Below are 21,819 nucleotides of genomic sequence, written 5' to 3'. Positions count from 1 at the left end.
TATGGAGGTGCCCGAGATGCCAAAGAGTTCGAGAATTTCCTATTCGACATGGAACAATACTTTCGAGCTACGAGGCCTGATTCTAAAGAAACCAAAGTTTCCATAGCAACCATGTATCTGAACGGAGATGCAAAACATTGGTGGTGAACCCGTTGGGAGGAGATCCAACAAGGTCGATGTCGAGTTGACACATGGGAGGACTTAAAGTAGGAGTTGAGAACTCAGTTCCTACCGAAGAATACAGAGTTTATCACAAGAAGGAAGTTGAGACAACTCCGCCAAAATACTTCAATTCGAGACTATGTGAAGTAATTTTCTGCACTAATACTGGACATATAGGACATGTCCGAGAAGGATAAGTTGTTCAGCTTTCACGATAGTTTGAAGCCATGGGCTCAACAAGAACTACATCGAAGGAATGTCGCTGATGTGATCGGGGCAATTACTGTCGTAGAAAGGCTCACCGACTTTGTTTCCTTTGAAGACCCGGGTAAAAGGAAACAATCTTCAAACAATCGCCCTCCAAAATATTCTCGAGAGAAGGAGCTAGGAGGCAAACAAAGGAAGAAGAGTTCCTATAAAGGGCCAAGCCCGAAAGGCAAGGCCCCGAAACCTGACGTATGCTTCTTGTGCAGAGGGGCACGCATGGTGAGAGAGTGCTCACAAAAATAGACACTCAATGCTTTAACAGTTTCCATCTAGCACCCCCCCCCCCCCCCCCCCCCCCCCCCATTAGGATCAAGAGCACTAAGAGGGGGGGGGGGGGGGGGAGGGGGCGGGGTGAATTAGTACAGCGGAAAACTTTCGACGTTAACTTCGTCAAATCTCTCATACGATAAAAACTGTTTCTGACGTAAAACTGATTTCGAAAACTTAACTTGAAAGCATACGTAAATGTATTGAAGGTAGTAAGCTATTAAAGGGGTTTGCAGTAAGGTAATAGCAGGAAACAAAATGCAAACCAGAGAAGACGGGAGTTTATAGTGGTTCGGTCAATCGTGACCTACATCCACTCCTCTGATTCCTCTTCCATCGAGGCCACCGGCATCCACTAACGATCTTTCTTTACTAGGCAAAGATCAACCTCCTTCTTACACCCCTCTTCTCCTTTTATCGGGTTTAGGAGACAACCCTTACAAGCACTCACTCTCCTCTCTTAAACAGAATTCTAACACTTAAGCTAGAGGAGGGAAATTCTAGAGATTGCAGCAGTGTTTTCTCTCTTTTAATCTCTATGTGCTTATGTGTTTTACCCAGGGATGGGAGGGGTATTTATAGGCTCCAAACTGGTTTGAATTTGGAACTCAAAAATGTCATCTCCCGGATTTCCAGGGTCCTGGCGGTACCACCTCATGACTAGGGCGGTACAACCGCCTGGTAGCTCGGAGACTGAGCCTCTGGGCGGTGCCACCGCCTGGCAAGAATTCTGGTCCGAATGAGTTGATCCATTCAGCCCAATTTGGGTCTATCAAGGGCCAAATTGCCCCCAGATTAAGTTAATGGGATCATCTCCCATTCCTAACTTAATCTACATGCTAACTACGACATTTCTTAAGACATTTACTGCAACTTGCTCCGGTGCATCAATCGCTTCTTTCGGCGAGCTTCTGGCGAACTTTCATCGATCATCCGATGAACCCTCAGTGATGCTCCTGCGGACTTTCGGCAAACTCCTGGACTTACGGCGATCCACTTGGTGAGTTCCGACGAGCTTCTTTGGCAAGTTCCTGGATTTCTCGGATTTGTTCCCGTAGAACCTCCGACGACCGTCCGGACTTCCGTCGAACTCTCGAACTCCCAACGTGATCATAGTCTTCACTCTAGAGCAACTCCTGCTGCATGTCTTTCTTCCATTGTAGTTAATCTTGCACATGTAAAACAAACTTCGATCGAGACAATTAATCCTAAGCAATTAACCAAGTTGTCCGGCATGTCATTGGTCCCTCGGCGCTTCGTCTGATTGTTCGACACATCGTCCTCTCCTGCAGCCTATTACCCAATCGGCCAGTTGACTCCGCAACTCCGATATCCTTGGCACAATACTTGCTTTTCTTGGCCTGATGCCCGAGTCCACGGCCTGAAGCCTTCTGTCGATACGTCGACCGATCCACCGGCCCGACGTCCAATCTTCTGACATGTTCCTCTAGCACAACATGATTTTTCCTGCTTTAATTATCTCATCTTGATCGAAGCATCCTACGTCACTCAAAACACAGATTAAATCATAAACATATATCAAGTGGTTTCATCATCAAAATACAAGATTCAACACCCCCCCCCCCCCGATCGGACAAGGGCAAGGCTGTTGCTCTTAGTTCGAGTAGTTTTGAATCTAGCAGTGATGGTGAGGAGTTGTAAGGACCTCGGATGGGAGTAATGCATTTGTTGAATGCCATGCAGGGTGTGGGGGAGAACACGAAGACAAGGCTACAAAAAGCAGGAAGTAGCAAGCTGATGTACGTAGACATAAAGCTTAATGGCCAAACGACCTATGTAATTGTGGACACGGGCGCTACCCACAACTTTATTATCGATCGAGAAGCAAAGCGACTTGGGCTGATCTTGGAGAAGAGCCAAAGTTGAATGAAGGTAGTGAACTCGGAGGCCAAGCGAATCTCCGGGTTGGCAAAGGGAGTTCCTATCAAGATCGGAACATGGAGCGGGAGCAAAAACATGATGGCGATGCCATTGGACGACTTTCAAGTGATTCTTGGAATGGAATTCATGCACCAGCGAAGTTGGTACCAATATCATTCCTAAACTCCCTATGTATGATGGGAGGTGACAACCTCTGTGTGGTTCTGGTCTCTCGAAAAGGAACCAGGGAACCCCAACATATATAGGCATTATACTTGAAGAAAGGGGTATGAAAAGATAAACTAACATTCGTGGCTGCTATGAAGCTAGATCCACTCGACGAGAATGTCATTCATAAACTTGTTGTGGTGGCGAACGTGCTGAAGGAGTTCATGGATGTTATGCCACCCGAGTTGCCAAAGACTCTATCGTCATGCAGAGGCGTGGATCACCACATCGAGTTGGAGCAAGAGTGAAGCCTCCAGCGAAACCACCCTATCGTATACCCCCTCCAGAGTTGGCATAGCTCAAAAAGCAGTTAGGTGAACTACTAAGTGGTGGTCTCATCTGCAGTTCTAAAGCACCATTCGGAGCTCCAGTTCTCTTCTAGAAGAAACAAGATGGGAGCCTCCGACTATGCGTCGATTACCGAGCCCTCAACAAAGTGATAGTAAAGAACAAGTATCCCATCCCACTCATCATGGACTTGTTCGACCAATTGGGCAAAGCCAAGTATTTCTCAAAACTCGACCTTCGGTTAGGGTATTGGCAAGTGCGCATTGCTAAAGGCGATGAAGCGAAGACTACCTGTGTGACTAGGTATGGAGCATTTGAGTTCTTAGTGATACCTTTTGGCTTAACCAATGCTCCAGCCACGTTCTGCATTCTCATGAATCAGCTATTCAAAGAGTATTTGGATAAGTTTGTGGTTGTCTACTTGGACGATATCATCGTCTATAGTCAAACGCTCGAGAAGTATGTCAAGCACCTTCGGACAATTTTCAAGGTTCTCAGGGAGAACACTTTGTTCGTGAAAAGGGAGAAATGCTACTTTGCTCAAACGAATATCTTATTCATGGGGCATAGAATCGATGATGGCTCCATTCGGTTGGACAAATCGAAGGTGCAAGCGGTTGCAAAATGGCGAACCCCAAAGAAGGTGCTAGAATTGAGATCCTTCCTTGGTTTCGTCAACTACTATCGACGCTTCATAGCGGGGTATTCGAAGCGTGCAACTCCATTGATAGAGTTTCTAAAGGAGCAGCCTTGGAGGTGGTCTGATAAATGTGAAATTACATTCCAAGATCTAAAGGCTGCTATGTTGGAAGAACTAGTGCTCAAATTGTCAAACTATGGGGAGCCATTCGAAGTCCATACAGATGCTTTAGACTTCGCTATTGGGGGAGTACTCATACAGGAGGGTCATCCGGTGGCCTACGAGAGCCGCAAACTCAACAAGACCGAGCGACGGTATCCGATGCACGAGAAGGAGATGACAGCGGTGATCCACTGTCTACGAGTTTGGCGACACTACCTTCTTGGATCGCGATTTGTATTAAGGATAGACAACATCGCTTTGAGCTATTTCCAAACTCAGAAGAAACTCTCCCCAAAGCAAGCACTATGGCAGGACTTCCTAGTTGAGTTTGATATGGCAATGGAGTATAAGGCCGGAAAGGCAAATATCGTGGCCGATGCATTGAGTCAGAAAGTGGAGCGTGTGAATGTCGTACAATTGGAGGGCAGAGGCCAAGCAAGTTAGTTGCACTCCAACTTTCTTTCCAAGATCAGGGATGGTCTGTACAGTGATCCCTAGGCAGTAACCCTGATGCAACTCATTAAAGAAGGCAAGTCACGATGGTTTTGAGTCAAGGAAGGACTCGTTTACACCAAAGGGAATAGGGTTTATGTTTCTCTAGTGGATAATCTAAGGCGTAAACTCTTAAGAGAGTGTCACAATTCCCTTTGGGTGGGACACCCAAGCATTCACAGAACCTTGGCTCTCTTGGAGAGGGCCTTCTACCGACCGAAGATGAGGACTGATGTTGAGGAATATGTTCGAACGTGCCTCACTTGCTAATAAGACAAGGTAGAGCAGCGGAAGCCGATGGGACTTTTGGAGCCGTTGCCCATACCAGAAACTCTGTGGGAGAGCATTTTCTTAGATTTCATATTAAGCTTGCCAGCAGTAGGGAGACTTGGATCGATACTCGTGGTAAGCGATCGATTTTCAAAGTATGCAACTTTCATTGCTGCTCCCCTACACTGCTCAGCAGAAGAGGCGGCCAAGCTGATGATGAAGGATGTGGTGAAGTATTGGAGAGTCTTGCATAATATCATCAGTGATCGAGTTGCTCGGTTCTTGGGACGATTTTGGACCCAGCTATTCAAATTATTGAGGTCGAAGTTATACTTCTCCACAAGCCTCCACCCCTAGATAGATGGCTAGATTGAAAGGATCAACTCGCTCCTAGAGCAATATCTTTAGCACTACGTGAGTGCTAACCAACGAGATTGGGTGAAGTTGTTGGATATTGCCCAATTCTCTTACAACTTGTAGTGGAGCTCTGCGTCCAACAAGAACCCCTTCGAGATCATTACAGGGTAACAACCGTCAACTCCTCACACCATGGTAATCGGGTATACTGGGAGTAGTCTGTCAACCTACCACTTCTCAAATGAGTGGCAGCGAAATATAGATATTGCACCGGCTTACTTGGAGAATGCGACAAAAAGAATAAAGAAGTGGGTAGACTTGGGAAGGCGACCGTAAGAGTTCAAGGTCGGTGATTTGGTGCTGGTCAAGCTCCAACCAGTATCACTCCAATTCTTTAGGAACAAAGTACACAAAGGATTGGTGTGCAAGTATAAAGGGCCCTTCCCAATTATCAACAAGGTGGGCAACATCTCCTACAAGTTGTAGTTATCGATGTGGTTCAAAATTCACAATGTTCTTCACGCCAACAACTTGAAAACCTACCATTCAGATCCGCAAGATGCTTCTCGAAGTGTTCCAACTCAACTATCCGCCACCAAAGCCTCATATGAGAAGCGAGTTGAAACCATTTTAGCGGACCGCAAGATAAAGGTACCCATTGGAGCTGAGCAAACTGAGTACTTGGTGAAGTGGTGAAAGCTTCCTCGAATTGAAGCCAATTGGGAGCCCGAAGATGCCTTACGACATGAAGAAGCAATCATCAACAACTGCCAACAAGCATCGACGAGGGCATCGATAGTTTGAGTGGGGAAGAATGTCATGAACGGTCGTCGTGTGCCCGCAATAACTCTGTTCAACGAGCCGTTCATCGTTTATGTTTACATGTACAACTGCATGGTAGCATGTTTTGGCTTGGTTTTATATACTTTTGCTTGTAAAAATATAAGTTCGAGCAAGTTGCAGCGCTATAGTATGATCGCTCATCGAACCAAGCAAAACAGCCTAAAATAGCTCCGTTTTTACGTGCCACGGGCTATTTTCTACGGCCCGCTACTGCATATGAAACGTTAACCATCTCAGCACCTTAGAACCACCCGGGTGGCACCATGGGGGATGGGGCTTTGGTATAGTGTCGGACATTAAACACTCTTTCACAAGTTCGCACGTTACCTTGACGGGAACTTGTTGTCGCGCCCGGCACTCGGTGAGCAGCTGTTTGTCGACTTGCAACTGTTCGTTCAACCTTTTAAAGTCGTTGTTTTCCTCCTCTCTCTCTCTTTTCTCTTATGCACGCAAGGTGCTTGCTGAATTGCTTGTAAAGGTTCCCCTTTTCGCGAGAAATCGAGACTTGTTAGTCGCTCGTTCTTTGAACTAATCAGCTTTCTCTTTTACAGGTCCTTCGGGACCTGCAAGAGGTTGCAAGTGGGCTGATCTTTGTGGATGCATATCGCAAGAGCGAGACGCGACTTAGGCAATGCAAGCTAAGTTTGTGTCTTTGTCACAAGGGTGTCTTACGACTTAGGCAATTCTAGCTAAGTCCGTGATATCACGATATATGTGTTGATGTCAACACAGATGTAAAGCATTATCCTCTTTCTTTGCCTCACCTCTCACCGTCGCTCTCTCTTCTTATCCTCCTCTCCCTACAAGAAGTCATAGAAGTCTTTAGTGATCTTACTGACTATAACAACAACAATTATCTATGCCCCCAACGACATTATCATCCGTTATCATTGAAAATATAATTAGAATATTAAAAAAAATTATATATTATTTTAATATCATTTCTGCATGTGCTCTCATGTGTTTTTCGTTGGTATAAATGACGATGTTAAGATAAATAAAACTAAATGTTTCACTTTTATAACTATAAGGATTCTAATATAAATTTTTTAAATCTAGGGACTTAAAAAAATCTAACTACAAAGGTTAATATATAATTAGTCACTAGACATTAATTATTATGATAAAATATTAATGTCAATTAAAATATCAACCAGCAAGATTAACTGCCAAGGCACTTTTGTACGTGCATAGCCTTTGTGCTAGACTTGAATTAGAGGGATTAATGCATCATTAAACTCACTATGCATATGGATGAAATCTTGTCAATAAAAAATCTTTTTCCAGAGAGAAGCATGTGGAAAATAGAGAATGAGAAATGAATTAATAAATAAAATAAATAAAGAAATAAAATCAAGTTCAAGTTAGGTTTCATCGGACAGCTCATTTAAGGCCCATTTATTCATATAGTGGGCCCGATTATGTGCCCATTTCATCTTCTCTGGTTGAGACTTATCGGAGCTATAATGACTATAATGCCCTCAAGATTCCAATAAATCGACCCTGCCGATTGGTCTTCGAGCCACGCCGCCGAGGAACCTCTCGCCGCCATTATTCTCCCCCTTTCTCGTCACTGTCACGGCCGTCTCTCTCTCTCTCTCTACCCGTCCCCTCTGTCTCAGCCGCCATCCTTTCTCCTCTCTCGCTGCCTTCTGGATGATAAGGTAGTCTTGGAATCATTCAATCATCTAATGCGCTATCTATCCCTTGGTAATGTCTTCTCGGCCTACCTACTTTTCTCTCCAGTCTATTCTTCTGTTGAATGTCTCCTCTGCTTCGTTTTGTTTCTCAGCTCTCGTTTCGATTTCTGGTTTTTTTCTTTCAATCCTTTTGTCTATTATTTCTCAAGTCTCAAACTTTAGGGCTCAGTTTATGTTATGGGGTTGTGACAGTGAAGCATGTCAATTTGGTGTACTCCACTGGAGTGCACAAAGCCATCTCTTTTTCCTTCTTTTTTGGGTTACTTGTAACAAGCTAACTCAGACATTATAAAATAGACATTCTGTTTCTATCATTAAAGACAATCAATGGAGTGAAGCAACATTACCACCTTTGAAGACAATTACTGCAAGGCATTTTGCAAAAACAATATTTGGTTGATTCTTAGATTGCTATATCGAAGGAGTGAGCTAACATCACTACATTTTTAGTGTTTTAGTGCATAAGTGCTAAATATTGTTCCTTTTCTTTGAAAATTTTAGTTATCTTGCTGATATTATAACCAGTTTTTATTTGATTTTGTATTTTTAAAATGTTTTTTTAATTTTACATGTCGATCCATTGGTTCAACAAACGACCTATTGCCAAACTCTCGTCTTGGTCGTTGCCTGGTCCAATTCTGCTAACAACGATAACAAGTGATCGTTTTGCTAATTCATGAGCTGTGCATATCTAATGCTTGACAAAATGCCTTTTTTTTTCTTTTTCTTTTGGAACCCTTGTGCAAGCCATATATGTTTCTCCCACCTTTTGCTGATGTGCACCTGCTGATCAAGTACGAACACACGGATCCTTGTATCAAACTTTCTTGTTTTGCTTGGATAATAGTTGCTTCGCATTCTCATTGTGCTTGATTGCCTGTTGTCTTACTAACTTCAGCTTTGTTTCCAAAGAGGAAGGAGACACAGTCATGTTGCTGCATGCACATAGGACTAGATAAAGGAGCACTGATATCTAACGTTGTGGCACATGATTCGATCTACTCTTGCTCTTCGCTGCAAGTCCATAACGGGTAGGCATATTAGATGTCTTCCGTTTTGGAATTTGGCATTCTACCACCAAGCTGATGAACTTGGCAGTGAAGAGTTGCTGCCATCAGAATGGTACAGAGCGGCTGCTGCTAAAATAATCAGACTGACACATGTTCTAAAAGATGTCAAGCAGATAGATGGAAGGATAATCAGCATCAATGACAGTGCTGTCATTACAGATGACCATATCATCAGCCATATGGAGACCTTCAAGTCGCTTGCGAAAGCGTTCATCGAGCCTACCACATTGCAGCTCTCCCAAAGGAAGACAAATGCACTGGCTGCACCACTCGTATCTCCAAAACTTTTCTGTAGAGCGAGTGAAAGGAGCTTGATGACGCTGATTTCACTTACCCAAGTTTGTAACTTCCTTAATGTCTCAGTTCAGAAGAGGAAGCATGTTCGTTTGGCACTATGTCCGCAAGTTACACAGCACAGTATTTGGTGGGGAGTGCTTGAGGAGGTTCTCCAAGACTTGAAACATGAAATGGACTGCTTAGCATGCCATTCTAAGGCTTTCGAGATGGGTGAGCAGATACTATTCAGCTGTATAAAGTTTTTGACAGATATCAAGGGTTCAAGTGCTTCCTCCCCGTCGTGGATGCGACCAGCCCCTTCAAATAAGGTCGAGAAGTCGCTGCCATCACGCAAATGGGAAGAAGTTCTTGATATGTTTGTTGATCTCTCAAAGGTCTTGGGCCAAGAGCAGAACTTGACATATCACCTCTCCAAGCTTGATATCATGAAAGAAGGATTGTACCAAATCAAGGATATTCTGGTTGAGAGAGACATTAGTCACAAGGAAGTTCGACGGCAGGACTACCTAGTCCAGAAGAAGTTTACAAAGTGCTTAGGGCACTCTTCCAAGTGTTTGTTCACTCTATTGCTGTATTATCTGCATGGAACCATCAGAGATATTGAAGTTGAGGTTAGTGGAGGGATTTACGAGTGTGGTGGTACTACATACTTGTACATTGGAAAGATCTTACATTCTTCTGATGAAGGGTCAATAAGGAGTGGGATTATGCAGCTGAACAGAGCTTTGAGTGTTTACCAGCTTGTGTGGCAAACAGCAGCTATGGATGGAGTATTGGAGTTGCAAGGACATCTTTGGTGTCCTGAGGCCGAGGAAAGGTCTCTCACATACAGAGGGAATGTGTATCACATTCACAGGTTAAGGTATGATTTATGGAAATAATTTAATTTTGCCGTGAAGGACAGATTAGAACTCTTCGATATTCATCTTTTCACTTCATAATGAATCAACTGTAGTTGTCATTCAAATATGAATCATACTGTGTTTATTGCTTAGTTTATGGACTAGACATAGTACATAAGCATATCTGTCAGGAAGCAGTTTGAAGTAGTGCCTTCATTGATGGTCTGTGGGTTCAAATATGTTACATCAAGATGGTCATCGGTCAACCAGAGTCCTTTGGAACAGCACGTGCACATTATAAATAATGCTTAATGATCATGTCAAATCACTCTAATGCTATACTGTCTGGAGCAAGTGTCCTAATGTTTTCTTGATTAGTCCATGTCTGAAGAGTATCAGTATGCAAATAGAAATATGAGAATTCTGTTATACTGACAATGTCACATGGATGATTAGCCATGTCAGCATGTGATCATCAACAACACCGGCATGCGTCTGATCAGCATCCACTTCAGTGTCCGATCAACACATCCGTCATTGGCTACGCCACCAGATCCATGGTGCCATGACCTCCTGACTTCCCAGATCAGATTTGGCTTGGGTAACCTCTCACCGACCTATAAATGTGGGGCTGTCTTGTAATTTCATATATAGAAACATATTCTACTTTCCCCATCTCATATCATAGTCTAACTTAAGAGTCCGAGTGGTGTTTTCTGTAACGTCCTTGACATAAGTTTTGCAAGTTGGATGCCTGAGTTGGCATCCTTGAAAGCTTCATATGTTTTAGAGGATAGAGGGAAGTTGTTAAAAGGGAACTTTTGATATTCTATAAAATTGATTTTGTGGTAGAAGAGCTGCTGCATTACTGGAAGATTCTTATTAGTATCATCCGGAGCTTTGTAAGATGGTGAGGTAGCTTACTTGTTGTCAAATGCTTGATAACAATTTAGAACTCTGGGTCCTATGTTATTGCTTACACTTGTGGGATCGCAGTATTTTGTGTGGTAAATAATGGCTATTATTGAAACCAATACCGATCTATACCATGTATTATCATTTGAATAACTGATCAGTTCCGTCTTCGATGTCGGACCTTTGTCGGATCAAAATTTTAGTGAATATTTTGTCTTAACTGTGAGGTTAAATCACTCCATCTTTTTGACATCTTTGTGTTATTCTGTGAGAGCAGTGCTTAGCATTTGATTATTATGTCGCATTCTCTGGTCACGATTCAGTGTATCAAAGGTAGCAGATGACAATTTGATGTGCTTTGTCTTGAAAGCAGGAGGAATGAGTGTAAGCAAAGGCCTGAGATTAATTTCCAAGGTAAAAAAATGGAAAAGATAAAACACACAAAACTGCAGAAGATGCAAAATATTCATATTTCTGCTATTAATACCATCAAAGATTTACACTTTAAGTGGATCAAAATTAACTCTTTTAGTAATTTACTAAGAATGTTTAGCTCTTCTTTCTACCGCAATGATACTCTTGATTGATTCTGCTCTTCTTGTAGAGTAATGAACCCAAAATCTCCCAGTATCTTTGTAACATTTGGAGCCATGATGCTCTCTGTACTTTATGCTTCCATCCCATTGTAAAAGTAATCACTGCAATTAAGTGAAATATAAGATTTTAGCAACAAAATGTTTTTAATCACTCCTCAAAATTTCAGGCTTCTTACATAATAATCTTACATCTTCTGAATTAGATATTAATACTCCTAAATCCTACTTCTTGATTAGTGTTGTAGCCAACATATATAACTCCTTAAATTTGAACTTCTATGCATTAACTGTTTAAAATCAAAATGAAGTATAAGATATCGTACTATATGCGTATTTAACCATTATAAATTGTTTACACCACCACATCAGGCACTCGAGGCAAAGTCAAACTAGCATGAGCATGATTGAATGTCATGACAAGCTAATCTCCAAAGGTCATATCTATGCTGATACACTAACTTGAAGATTGGTGAGTTCTTTGTAGTGTACATTCACTTGATTAACTCCGAATATAGTGAATAAAGTTTTGATTTCTGATATGTCAATAACAATCTGGTCTCTATGGACACTAAAGCAAAAGATGCAAGCAATAGTAATATCATGAGACTGAAGAGTAAGTTCAAGAAATAAAATATCGAAGCAAGAATTGACTGTATCATACACCACTGATACATTCTTGGATAAATATGATGATTCCTGACAAATATTTTGCAAACAAGATTAAACCATCCAAGTAAAAAAAACAGACAGACCGAAAGGCCTAGTTTAACCTTCAGCAAAGTAGAATACATAGTCAGGCAACGTGATGACAATAACTTGATCTGCAGTCACAGCATGAAAGAAGCAATTCCGTCACACCTCAAGTGCCACAAAACTGCCACAGAAAACCATCTTTATACAGAAAATAAGCGGAAAACCATGCGTACATCTTTTGAGTGGAATTCTTTGGCTTCACGAAATATCAAGTAAGAATTTCTCTCACAAGCCAATCCAAGGTAGGGTAAGCAAAGTATAGCATCAGAAAGGAAGGCAAGGCAAACAGGACAGTGATGAGGATATACAGAACTAAGATGGCAACACTTGCAGGGATGGCATAAAGGACTATGAGAAGGAAGATGATCACAAGTGGAAACTTGGCTGTAAATTGTACAAAGAGAGCTAGTGACTTGCATAAGGAAGCATGGATCCGCTCCATATTGAAGTAATTATTAGCGGAGCCTGCATCAGTTTGGTTGTGGTCCAAGTGTTCTGCATGCATGTTTGGAGTTCTTCGGATGATATGGTGCTGGAAACCATGACTTCCCCGTGGCTGGTTGCCAGCTGAAGGCCACACAGGATGGTGTTCCTCATGAATGGAGTCAGATCTTGGCCTATCACAATTCATGCTCTCAACCATCCAGAGAAGGAAGTAGTTTTTCCGGGGAAATGTGAGATTACCCTTGTAAATCAACCGCAGAGACAACGTATTGCACCATGGGCAGGAGATGATGAACGGTAGCTGGATTGGTACAGTCGGAAGTTTGACTACAGCCCACTTGAGTCCCAGGACGCAATTCTTGCATAGAGTGTGCCCACACCATAGGACATAAGGCACATTCTCTACGATATTAAATGATTCCCAACAAATTGGGCACTCCAAGCCTTCTTCTTTACTGGTGCAGGAAGAAATCTCATCATCGGAACAATCAGGATTAGACATGCTTGATTTTGCACAGGTGTTCTCGGAGCCAAATTTTCCAGCAACCATATTCCTAGCAAAACTCCACATTCTGCGAGATGCAAGGTATCACAAACTAGTGGTGAAAAACAGCAATAGATAAATGGACACCATATCCATTTCTGATGATCGATCACCTCCTGAAGAGTGCTCAAAACAAACCTGAAAAAGAAGGAGACCTCCTGAAGTGAGTGATCTTCATCTCGTTAATGTGATCTCCTAAAAAACTGATCTTATCAACATGGATATTACATGTGGCTAACAATCTTCTAGGAGCAAGAATGACTGAGTTGATTTCCATCTAGGCACCACAGATTTAGTATCAGGAAGAAAATTCTGTTTTGAGATTGCAGTTCCATTTACATCTCCTAGAACCCTAATTTATGTCCCTACAAATAGAAATATGGTCTTATGCAATTACCAGCAAATCCACCCTTTGGAACATATAAGGTTCAAATCCAAATCAGATCAAGGTGAAAATTTTGCCACGAGAACAAAAAGACCATCACAGGGCCTTACGAAATTTAGCTAAAAGAACTAAGACTATCACAAACAATGCAAGAAGGGTCAACGTATGTAGACTTGCCCTGTTCGCATGGGTTGTCATCTAAAGAATTATACATGTAGCTTGATACATATAATACACTCTTATTTTCTTCTGACTGTGTAACATAAGATCTACATACTATAAAGGAAAAATAAGCTCGAACTACGAGCTCAGATGCAGATATGAACCGACTGTAATGCTTTCATCACCACCATTCCTAGATTTCATCAGAACTCAAGGAAGACACATTCTAATCCATTTGACGTAGAACAGCAGGCTGCATACCTAATCTACGAAAATCAATACAAGTAGAGTTCTACTGAGTTCATGGCTTTAGCAGCATTGGCAACTGCAAATCTAAGAAACCAAATACGGATGCACCAATAAACAGATTCAAGAATGAAACGAATTTATGAATCATCAGCACATAACACCGCATTTATCGCAAGAACAAGTTGATAACTGAAGTATATTGCAACCCAGATCCAACCACGTTTGAACGAGTGAAAAGAAACCCTAGAATTCCCCAACCAACCGCAGATCACTCATTCAAAGTAAAGAACTCTATCCAGGAACGAGAATAGAAGAAATTGCCAAACCAATGCTTGATTTATCAAAATCAAGACCAATAAGATGCCATTTTTAGATGGAAGAAAAAGAAACAAACACGACAAATCACCAAAAAGCACGATTTTTCCACGGAAATTACAATTTTTTTCAAACCAGCAGATATCTCCGATGAAGAACACGAGATTACCCGCCAAGAATCTCTCAGGAAAGGATCACGGAAGGATGGGAAGGATCGAAGAAGACGGACGAAAGGCTTCGCCGGCAAAACGAACCGAGCTTCTGAGATCGACAACCCATGTGAAGAGCCTCAGATGGATGTTAAATTACTAAGTTGGACATCATCTTTTCACCTAATGACGAAGAAGTCCTTTTGACATCTTCATTTTAAATCGTGATCTCATCTCTCCCGCTTATCTTAGATCTGACGGTGGTAGTGCAAGCTTCTTCTAATTCTTTCTCTAATGGGTAAATGAATATTTTAGAATTTTCTTTATAGTTTGTTTATTGTGAAAATATAATAAAAACAAAATGTAATTTCCACCACTCTCCAAATCAGTGGGAACTAAAAGAAGGCCCCATTGCACTTCACTCTTGACACTTGAACATGCTTAATATGGGTTTTGGCCATAAATAAATTAGTTTATGAACTAAAATATTGCAGAATCTGTCAATGATGGTTGGATGTAGAAAGGACATTTTTATTTATTAATATACTAAAAAGGCAAAAAATGTGAGGTCTCATGAGATTTCAAATGTCACTGTCATCACATTATTGTAATGTCAGTGTCTGATGCACATCATTGGTAGAATGATATTTGACATTATCAGAATATAATACTAATTTAATTATAATTATATAACAATTTGATTCATATATCTTATTCATTAATATGTTATGTAAATGTAATTTAACATGTTATAACCTAATTTTTATTTTTCTAGTGCACATTTTGTGCCACATATTTCGTATAACATTTGATATACTAAAATATTAAAAAATAACATTTGACTTATTAAAATATCAAAAAAGTATAAAATCTTTATAAATGATTTAAAGTTGATGTTATGAAATTTATCCCATTTTGTATACAATGTCCTATCTCGGTAAACGCAATTGGATACATTTTTTTTTAAATCTCTTTTTTTTTATTAACATCAATTTTTTATTTATTCTTGTAAAATATTTTTTTCCTAAAACATGACATTGCCCCTAACCTCCACCTCATTGGTTGTCATTTTCGTTTGTTGTCCTTACCTTTCATTCTCATCGCCCTAGCATCCCTCTCCTTTTCCTCTGCCCTCACCTCTTCTTCCATCTTTCCTTGATCTTTTTTTTTTTTTTTTTTTTGTCACCCTCACCTCTACTCTCTTCTTCCTCTCTCATCATCCACAATGACTTGTTGTCGCTCGTTAACGATATCAACATCACCTAATAGTGTGTTGATGTCATTGTTGTTGTTGATGCATCTGCCTTAGACTCAACCTTAGTTGCTACCCCTTCACAAAGGTCAACAATGGAACGAAGGAGAGCCTTAACGACGTACCCCTCACTCTCGTCTATGCTCACCCTCACCCTATTGGCTTTGCCTCTCGTCTACCACTATTAGCGTGTGGTAAGAGGAGTTCCAAAGATGAGCGAGGGTACGATCATCTCCAACTCTACTAACATTTAAAAAATAAATATGTGGCATTATAAATGGTTCAAAGTTGAAGTTATGAAAATTTAGCTATTGTTTTATAAATGTAACTTATAGCTTTGTATCTTCACTAATGTACACTGAATCTTACTTTAACAATAAATATAGCTTCTATTAGTGTTCTCATAAATATTTAATAGTTTTAAAATTTTAATCATATTTTACTTTTTAGTTTGCATTTGCTCCATAAAATATGCAAAAAGAGATTGAAATCCTTCTAGAATAATGTTTAATTCTAAAATGATATCATAAATATCACCTACAACTAATTTATAGATAGTTTAAACTTAAGATTCTGATAATTGTCTTATTTGCATACCAGTTGTGCAATTTTTAGTGCTCTTTTTTCTTAAAACAATATAAAACTCTATGACAATATATTGCTCTATTTTTTTGCAGACAATGGTTGTATGACAAGCACCATCATCAATGCAACATAAAGGAGGCATCTCAGCAGCATATTATAAACTCTATGACTTGAATAGTTTATTCTTAGGACAAAAGGAAAAGAAATGACTTCAAACATAGAAATTCTCATCCTCAGAAACTGAATGAACACTTTCTGCCTAAAACTTTGTTTTCCATGTGTGTTTGATCATTTATTTTCACCATGAATGTGCACACATAGATAGAAAAGCATCAACCAAAGAAACATATTGGAATAGCTCTCACATCTCATTACAGCTACAGAACTAAAACTGCTCGACACTGGATAATAATTCTGACATAAGAGGAACAAAAAGGATACTCAAGAATATCATCACTTTCCAACAAGTGCTTGGCTATTCAGAAAGAGCTGTTCTCCTGATATCAATTAGCTCATTTTTGGAGAACTAGTTCACTGTAAGCTGCAAAGCTTTTAGATGTGATTCAGTGCAACAATTTTACGAGGAATCACCAGCAATCAGAAATGTAGCAGTAGATGAATTGAATAAGCTATACTTAATGGTCGTAAAGAGTTTCATTGTATTCATAATTATTTTAAGAAGGCCCCAATAAAATCATCTTTAGTAGAGACTTGAACTTGTGGACAAACTGCACACAAGTTCGTATTAACATCCCCCAGATATGTCATTGTTCCTAATATCCATTCATACAATCTCTTTATTCATAGAAGTGTAGATTGTATATAATGATCTTCCTCGGATCCTGGATCGAGGCCATGTGTACTAGATTTGCTTATTTATCAAATAATCAGAGTTGTATATCATTAACAAAAATGAAACAAGAAAAGGATTAGAGAACAAATCAGACAAAATGCAATGGTTTCATCCATATAAAATTAATATGCTCTACATCACGCCTGATCGAGTCCCATCAGATTCATATCCTGGTAGGATTTGTTTAAGTCAAAGCTACATGGTCCATTTTGACTTTGTTCTAATGAGGGATGATACTGCTACAAGAGTTGATGAAATGACTATTTTCAAAGCATCCATTGCCTAGCAATAATGGTGGACATGGCTTAAAAAAATTGAAATGACCTGTACAAGAATGTAATATAACTTCCTACCTAGTGGTGCAGAGGTGTGGTCTCATGGACTGATGCTGAAGGAGAATGCATATGCTGCCATAAGAATCTCAAATGCCTGAAAAAACCTCTATTCTCAAGCAAAACACCACGACTATTCAATGTGAGAAACCAAAACCTGCTCTGGACACATTCACAGCAGAATGTGTACCATGGAGGAGAACATGTTACCTGCTTCATCAAACAAGGGTTCTAAACAGAGACAGGTGATTGTGATTCTGATAACTGCTGCAACTATGAAAGTTTTTGTCCCAGCATCGGATGAGCCGCCTCTTGAAGTTTCGGGTGGTGGCTTGATAGGAGCAGACCAACAAACCAACACTGATTCCAATGCCAAGGCAAATACCAAGACCAATCCACACGCCTACTCTCACTCCAGCATTGAACCATGAAAGTTCACTGTCTTCTTCCAGAAACTCAGCTCTCATGTATATGTCGCCATAGTCAATGTCCAAATCAGTTTCTTGTTTGTGGCCTCGATCTTCTGATAACTGTTAAGAAAATCCCAAGCAGCAAGTCATAAGGCTACAAGAAGATTATACCAGGAAATATAGAGAAAAGTAGGGGGGATAAAAAGGAAGAAACTTCTAATCCACCAAATGGACAAATCTAAGGATGCACACAACTGAATTATCTAGATAAACCTAGAACTAAAATGTATCTTCAAACTCATGGAAAGAAGAGAAAACAAGAAGATATCTGGCATTCATGCATAGAAAGAAAAAACAAGATTAGTCAATCCAGGTATCATACATTAAAGAACAAGCTCTTGCCAGCGAGAACTAGATTCAGCATGAGTCTGGATTTATTTCTATTTACATAAATAATAGTATCATATGTACTCATCAATTTAGACTGTGAATGATGAAATTTCACAAACAGCAAAAAACATGACTGGTCTTCTACGATCCTGGACTGCCAAAATCTATATCCAGAGTCATCAATGACATTACAGCACTTGTTAGTACCTCAACTGACAAAGACGCCATGGAATAGTTACAATTTGGACCAAAGATTGCTGATACATCTTAGCTACTTTTTCTCTTTACTTTCTCCTCAAATGTACAAGTTTGGACCAATGCCCTAAGTCCACAATTTAACCTTTTTAAAATTTTCTACCAATTGCTACTAAAATGTTGTATCTGGCTAGTGTGATAAATGTAATGAATGAAATTTGAGGAATTGCAGAAAAAAAAAGAATTTGGATACTTAAACAGCAAAAATAAATTTGAAAATTTTCCCTAAGTTGTATCACAGGTGATTCAAAACAGTATACTTCAATGTTAAGATATTTAATTTCTAATAAATATTCAAATTAAACAGAAGCATGTCATTTATTAACAAAAGGTGCAAAGAGCGCAAGAATTGGGATTTTCCATGTTCCCATGATTTTTTGAATCTTTCACCAATGATTGGTATAACAATTTCAATAATCAAGCACTGCAGGTAAGAAAGCTAAGCATACACATTACGGAAATAATGAATTGTTTTCTGTGCACAAACCAACAAAGACACTAAAGCACTAGTGAATCAATAATGTAGGTCTAAGTGGTTTCACATGTATTGGGGCTATAAAAATCCTTCATTCCTTTGAATAATAATCATATACAACTGACAACTCAGAAATTAGAACACACTATCCACTAAAGTAATGTTAAGAAAATCTGAAGTGCACTATCGTTATTCATATTGATATGAAATGCAGAAAGTGACAGGTACCTGCAAAGCATCCTCAGTATCCATTTCTTTCTTCAATTCTGTTGTGTCATCCTCCGGCATGGAATCCAGCATAACCTTCACCTGATGCTTCTTGAGGAAACCAAGCTGAAGTGTCTTGGTCAAAATAATGGGAGCACCAGAAAAACAACCAGCAACATATACCTCAAATGTAGGCAAATTCATCTCTGCACTCGTAATTTGCTTATTTTTCAGAAAGCTCGTACTGGCTGAGACTACAGATAGACAATTCATGCTCCATTTCTTGTTCTGTTTCTTCATTTCCCCACTATAACCATTAGAGTTACACAGTTCCAGGACACCAGCAAGCACCAGACAATCTCTTATCGACCCTATCTGTGCTCACAAATGTGGCTTCCTCTGATCTATTATCAACCCTATCCCTTTGAAGCGAAGAAGAAACATAATCAGAGTAAATGCTACTTCTTCTACCGGTCACTTCTAAGATGGTGTCGGGAGTAAGTAGAATGTGATTAACAGTAAGCTGCTCAGGTGTTGATTCATCGATCTGGCAGTTACTTACCCTCACCTAAAATACCCTCAGATCAAACTAAGGCGATGAATTCGTGACATAGAGGGGGTGAAGGATGATCTTTCGTCCAGAACTGGATGGCTCGTCCATAGTGGAAGGATCATAACTCTCCATTTCTTGGAGTACGACCCTCCAAGAAAAACCTTCTCACGTTAGTGTCATAATTGGGCAACAGAGCTAAAACGGCAAAGAGGTTTACATCCAACCAAGTTAAACAAAAGCTAATCACCTGCATCGGGCAATTGGAGCAACAGTAAAACAACAATTCAAAAGAAGCATTTCCAAAGGAAAAAGAAACAAGAGAGAAAAATAGGATAACCGGAAATCATTTAACTGCACATTAATCATCTATAACTGTCCACCAATCATTTACCATTCATAGCTGTGTCTATTTTTGTAAAGAACAGAAGCAACATAACTTGCAACACTGGTCTACACTTATCAAACAAGATACAGTATTATACCATTCTGCACTAGAATGTCAGCATCATATGGTTAATATCATAAGTGATAATGCAGAAATATCTTTTTTTTCTTTGGCATTGCTATCTAATAAGTAGAAACCCACTTGAAAAAACAAAAGTTAGCAATGAGAACTAAAGAGAGAAAACAGACCAGTACAGATTGCATGGTAAAAAATGGTGGAAAAAACTATATTTTCTTCTTTTTTATTGTCCAAAGTTAATTGTTTTAGGCCAACTGAACAAAAAGTTGTCCTTAAGGGGGGGAGGGGGGGGGGTGTGTTGGGGGGGGTGGAAACAATGGAGTAATAACCACCAGAGGGCAGAAAAAAAGCCCACTTACAATTTTGAAGGAACAGAAATCTACAATAAACACACCAAACTTCAAAAAGATCTAATTTTTTTGCCCTACTGACGGTTCATACAAACCCAGTTCGTAGGAGGTAATCATTCCCAGAACAAGGAGGCAGAATAAAATTAAAAGAATACGTCAGAATCTTATTTTGAAGACCGAAATCAAAAGAATACGTCCAAGCTTCTTCACTGAACGACTTAAACGAGCCAAAACAACCATAAAGTAACGATAAAAATGTCACCTTTCTCCCCTCAATCGACAGCCCACAAAATCCCAAGGCCTCCCACTACTCTCGCTCCTGCTCTCTTCTCTCTCTCTCTCTCTCTCTCTCTCTCTCTCTCTCTCTCATGCATCAAGACCAAAGGAACAACAATAGAAATGTCCATGCGCGAGCATGCTGTCACCACAACTCACCAGGAGGGATTGCGATCCGAACAGGGGTCTCTGCGGCTTCACCGATTCCTCTCAATTACTTCCGGTTCCCGTGTCATCATAGAGTGAAAGAGACACCGTTGGAAATTTCAGGCTCTCTCTTATCCCTTGGAGACTTGGAAAGATGGACGCGTCTTTTTTATTTCAAAATGACGTATTTATCCTTATAAATCTGATACAAATATTAGAATTCTTCACATATATTCCGCCCATTAATATTTTATAATTCAAATTAACTCTGTCTAATTGTTGTCAATATTAACTAATATGAGCAAATAAAGAATCAATATTTATTTCTTTAGTTGCTGAGCCTCTCTCTGTTTTAATCATAATTTTTTAGGACTTATTAATATCATCTAGACATTGAATAAGAGGTATATACAAGTCTTTAGATTCTACTAAGTATACATATACTAAATATAAGTTGTAAAAATAAATATAAAATATTTGTTTTATAGGATGTATATGTAATTTTATAAAGGATGGAATTAGAGAGTATGGGTTGGTATATTAATTTTAGAATTAATATATAGAGAGATAAATAGATCTACTTTATTTTAGTTTAAAACTAGAATTATGAACCATGAATTGGATCAATAATTTGATGATTTAAATAAAAATAAGACTAGACCCCTGAGACTAAATCGAGTGGGTGAAGTTATTAATTAAGGTGCTTTAGAAAAAAATCTAACTTGATTGAACTATCAAGATTGAGGTGACACTTCTTGAAATGAGACAAGTGCATCTCGTGTTCATATGGTCGCCGAAAGATATGTTAGGAATCAATCTCAATATAGCTCAATATCACCTGAATATTTTTCTCGAGATACGACTAGTGAAGCAAAGACCTTGTAAATTTACTCTTGACCACTAACAGATAATTAGTGATGAAGTAGATAATATGTTGGGAGTAAGGTTTAATACCAAGGTGTAGTACCCCTAATGGCTTGCCAATGTTATAAT

The 21,819-nt window shown here is 39.6% G+C and overlaps 3 protein-coding genes across 10 annotated transcripts; 1 reads left to right on the top strand and 2 right to left on the bottom strand.

Moving 5' to 3' along the window:
- Nucleotides 1-7,389: 7,389 nt before the first annotated feature.
- Nucleotides 7,390-10,809, top strand: LOC135585390 (uncharacterized). Of its 6 annotated transcripts, none has more exons than XM_065185530.1 (2): nucleotides 7,390-7,521; nucleotides 8,470-10,809. In XM_065185530.1, the coding sequence occupies exon 2, from the start codon at nucleotides 8,546-8,548 to the stop codon at nucleotides 9,803-9,805; it is 1,260 nt and encodes a 419-aa protein (XP_065041602.1). In that variant the 5' UTR covers nucleotides 7,390-7,521; nucleotides 8,470-8,545; the 3' UTR covers nucleotides 9,806-10,809. The 6 variants fall into 6 exon arrangements, with proteins under 6 accessions (XP_065041602.1, XP_065041593.1, XP_065041600.1 ...); XM_065185521.1 differs by having other exon boundaries at nucleotides 7,392-7,567; XM_065185528.1 differs by having other exon boundaries at nucleotides 7,392-7,567; nucleotides 8,456-10,809.
- Nucleotides 10,810-11,884: 1,075 nt separating this feature from the next.
- Nucleotides 11,885-14,425, bottom strand: LOC135675220 (uncharacterized). 3 transcript variants are annotated; one of them, XM_065185506.1, is made up of 3 exons: nucleotides 14,299-14,425; nucleotides 13,132-13,156; nucleotides 11,885-13,046 (listed from the first exon to the last, which is right to left on the bottom strand). In XM_065185506.1, exon 3 carries the CDS (start codon nucleotides 13,043-13,045, stop codon nucleotides 12,239-12,241), a length of 807 nt encoding a protein of 268 aa, XP_065041578.1. In that variant the 5' UTR covers nucleotide 13,046; nucleotides 13,132-13,156; nucleotides 14,299-14,425; the 3' UTR covers nucleotides 11,885-12,238. The 3 variants fall into 3 exon arrangements, with proteins under 3 accessions (XP_065041578.1, XP_065041584.1, XP_065041570.1); XM_065185512.1 differs by lacking the exon at nucleotides 13,132-13,156 and having other exon boundaries at nucleotides 14,299-14,316; XM_065185498.1 differs by lacking the exon at nucleotides 14,299-14,425 and adding an exon at nucleotides 14,251-14,271 and having other exon boundaries at nucleotides 11,885-13,156.
- A 2,631-nt stretch (nucleotides 14,426-17,056) lies between these two features.
- On the bottom strand, nucleotides 17,057-20,970 carry LOC135675209 (uncharacterized protein At1g01500-like). Its single transcript, XM_065185488.1, has 4 exons — nucleotides 20,839-20,970; nucleotides 19,221-19,837; nucleotides 19,059-19,145; nucleotides 17,057-17,830 (listed from the first exon to the last, which is right to left on the bottom strand). Exons 2-4 carry the CDS (start codon nucleotides 19,335-19,337, stop codon nucleotides 17,519-17,521), a joined length of 516 nt encoding a protein of 171 aa, XP_065041560.1. The 5' UTR covers nucleotides 19,338-19,837; nucleotides 20,839-20,970; the 3' UTR covers nucleotides 17,057-17,518.
- Between the last annotated feature and the right edge of the window lie 849 nt (nucleotides 20,971-21,819).

This window comes from Musa acuminata, chromosome BXJ1-1 (assembly GCF_036884655.1).
Source record: "Musa acuminata AAA Group cultivar baxijiao chromosome BXJ1-1, Cavendish_Baxijiao_AAA, whole genome shotgun sequence".
NCBI lineage: Eukaryota > Viridiplantae > Streptophyta > Magnoliopsida > Zingiberales > Musaceae > Musa > Musa acuminata.
The sequence above is the reverse complement of the archived record's forward strand: the minus strand, read 5'-3'. Positions and strand labels throughout refer to the sequence as shown.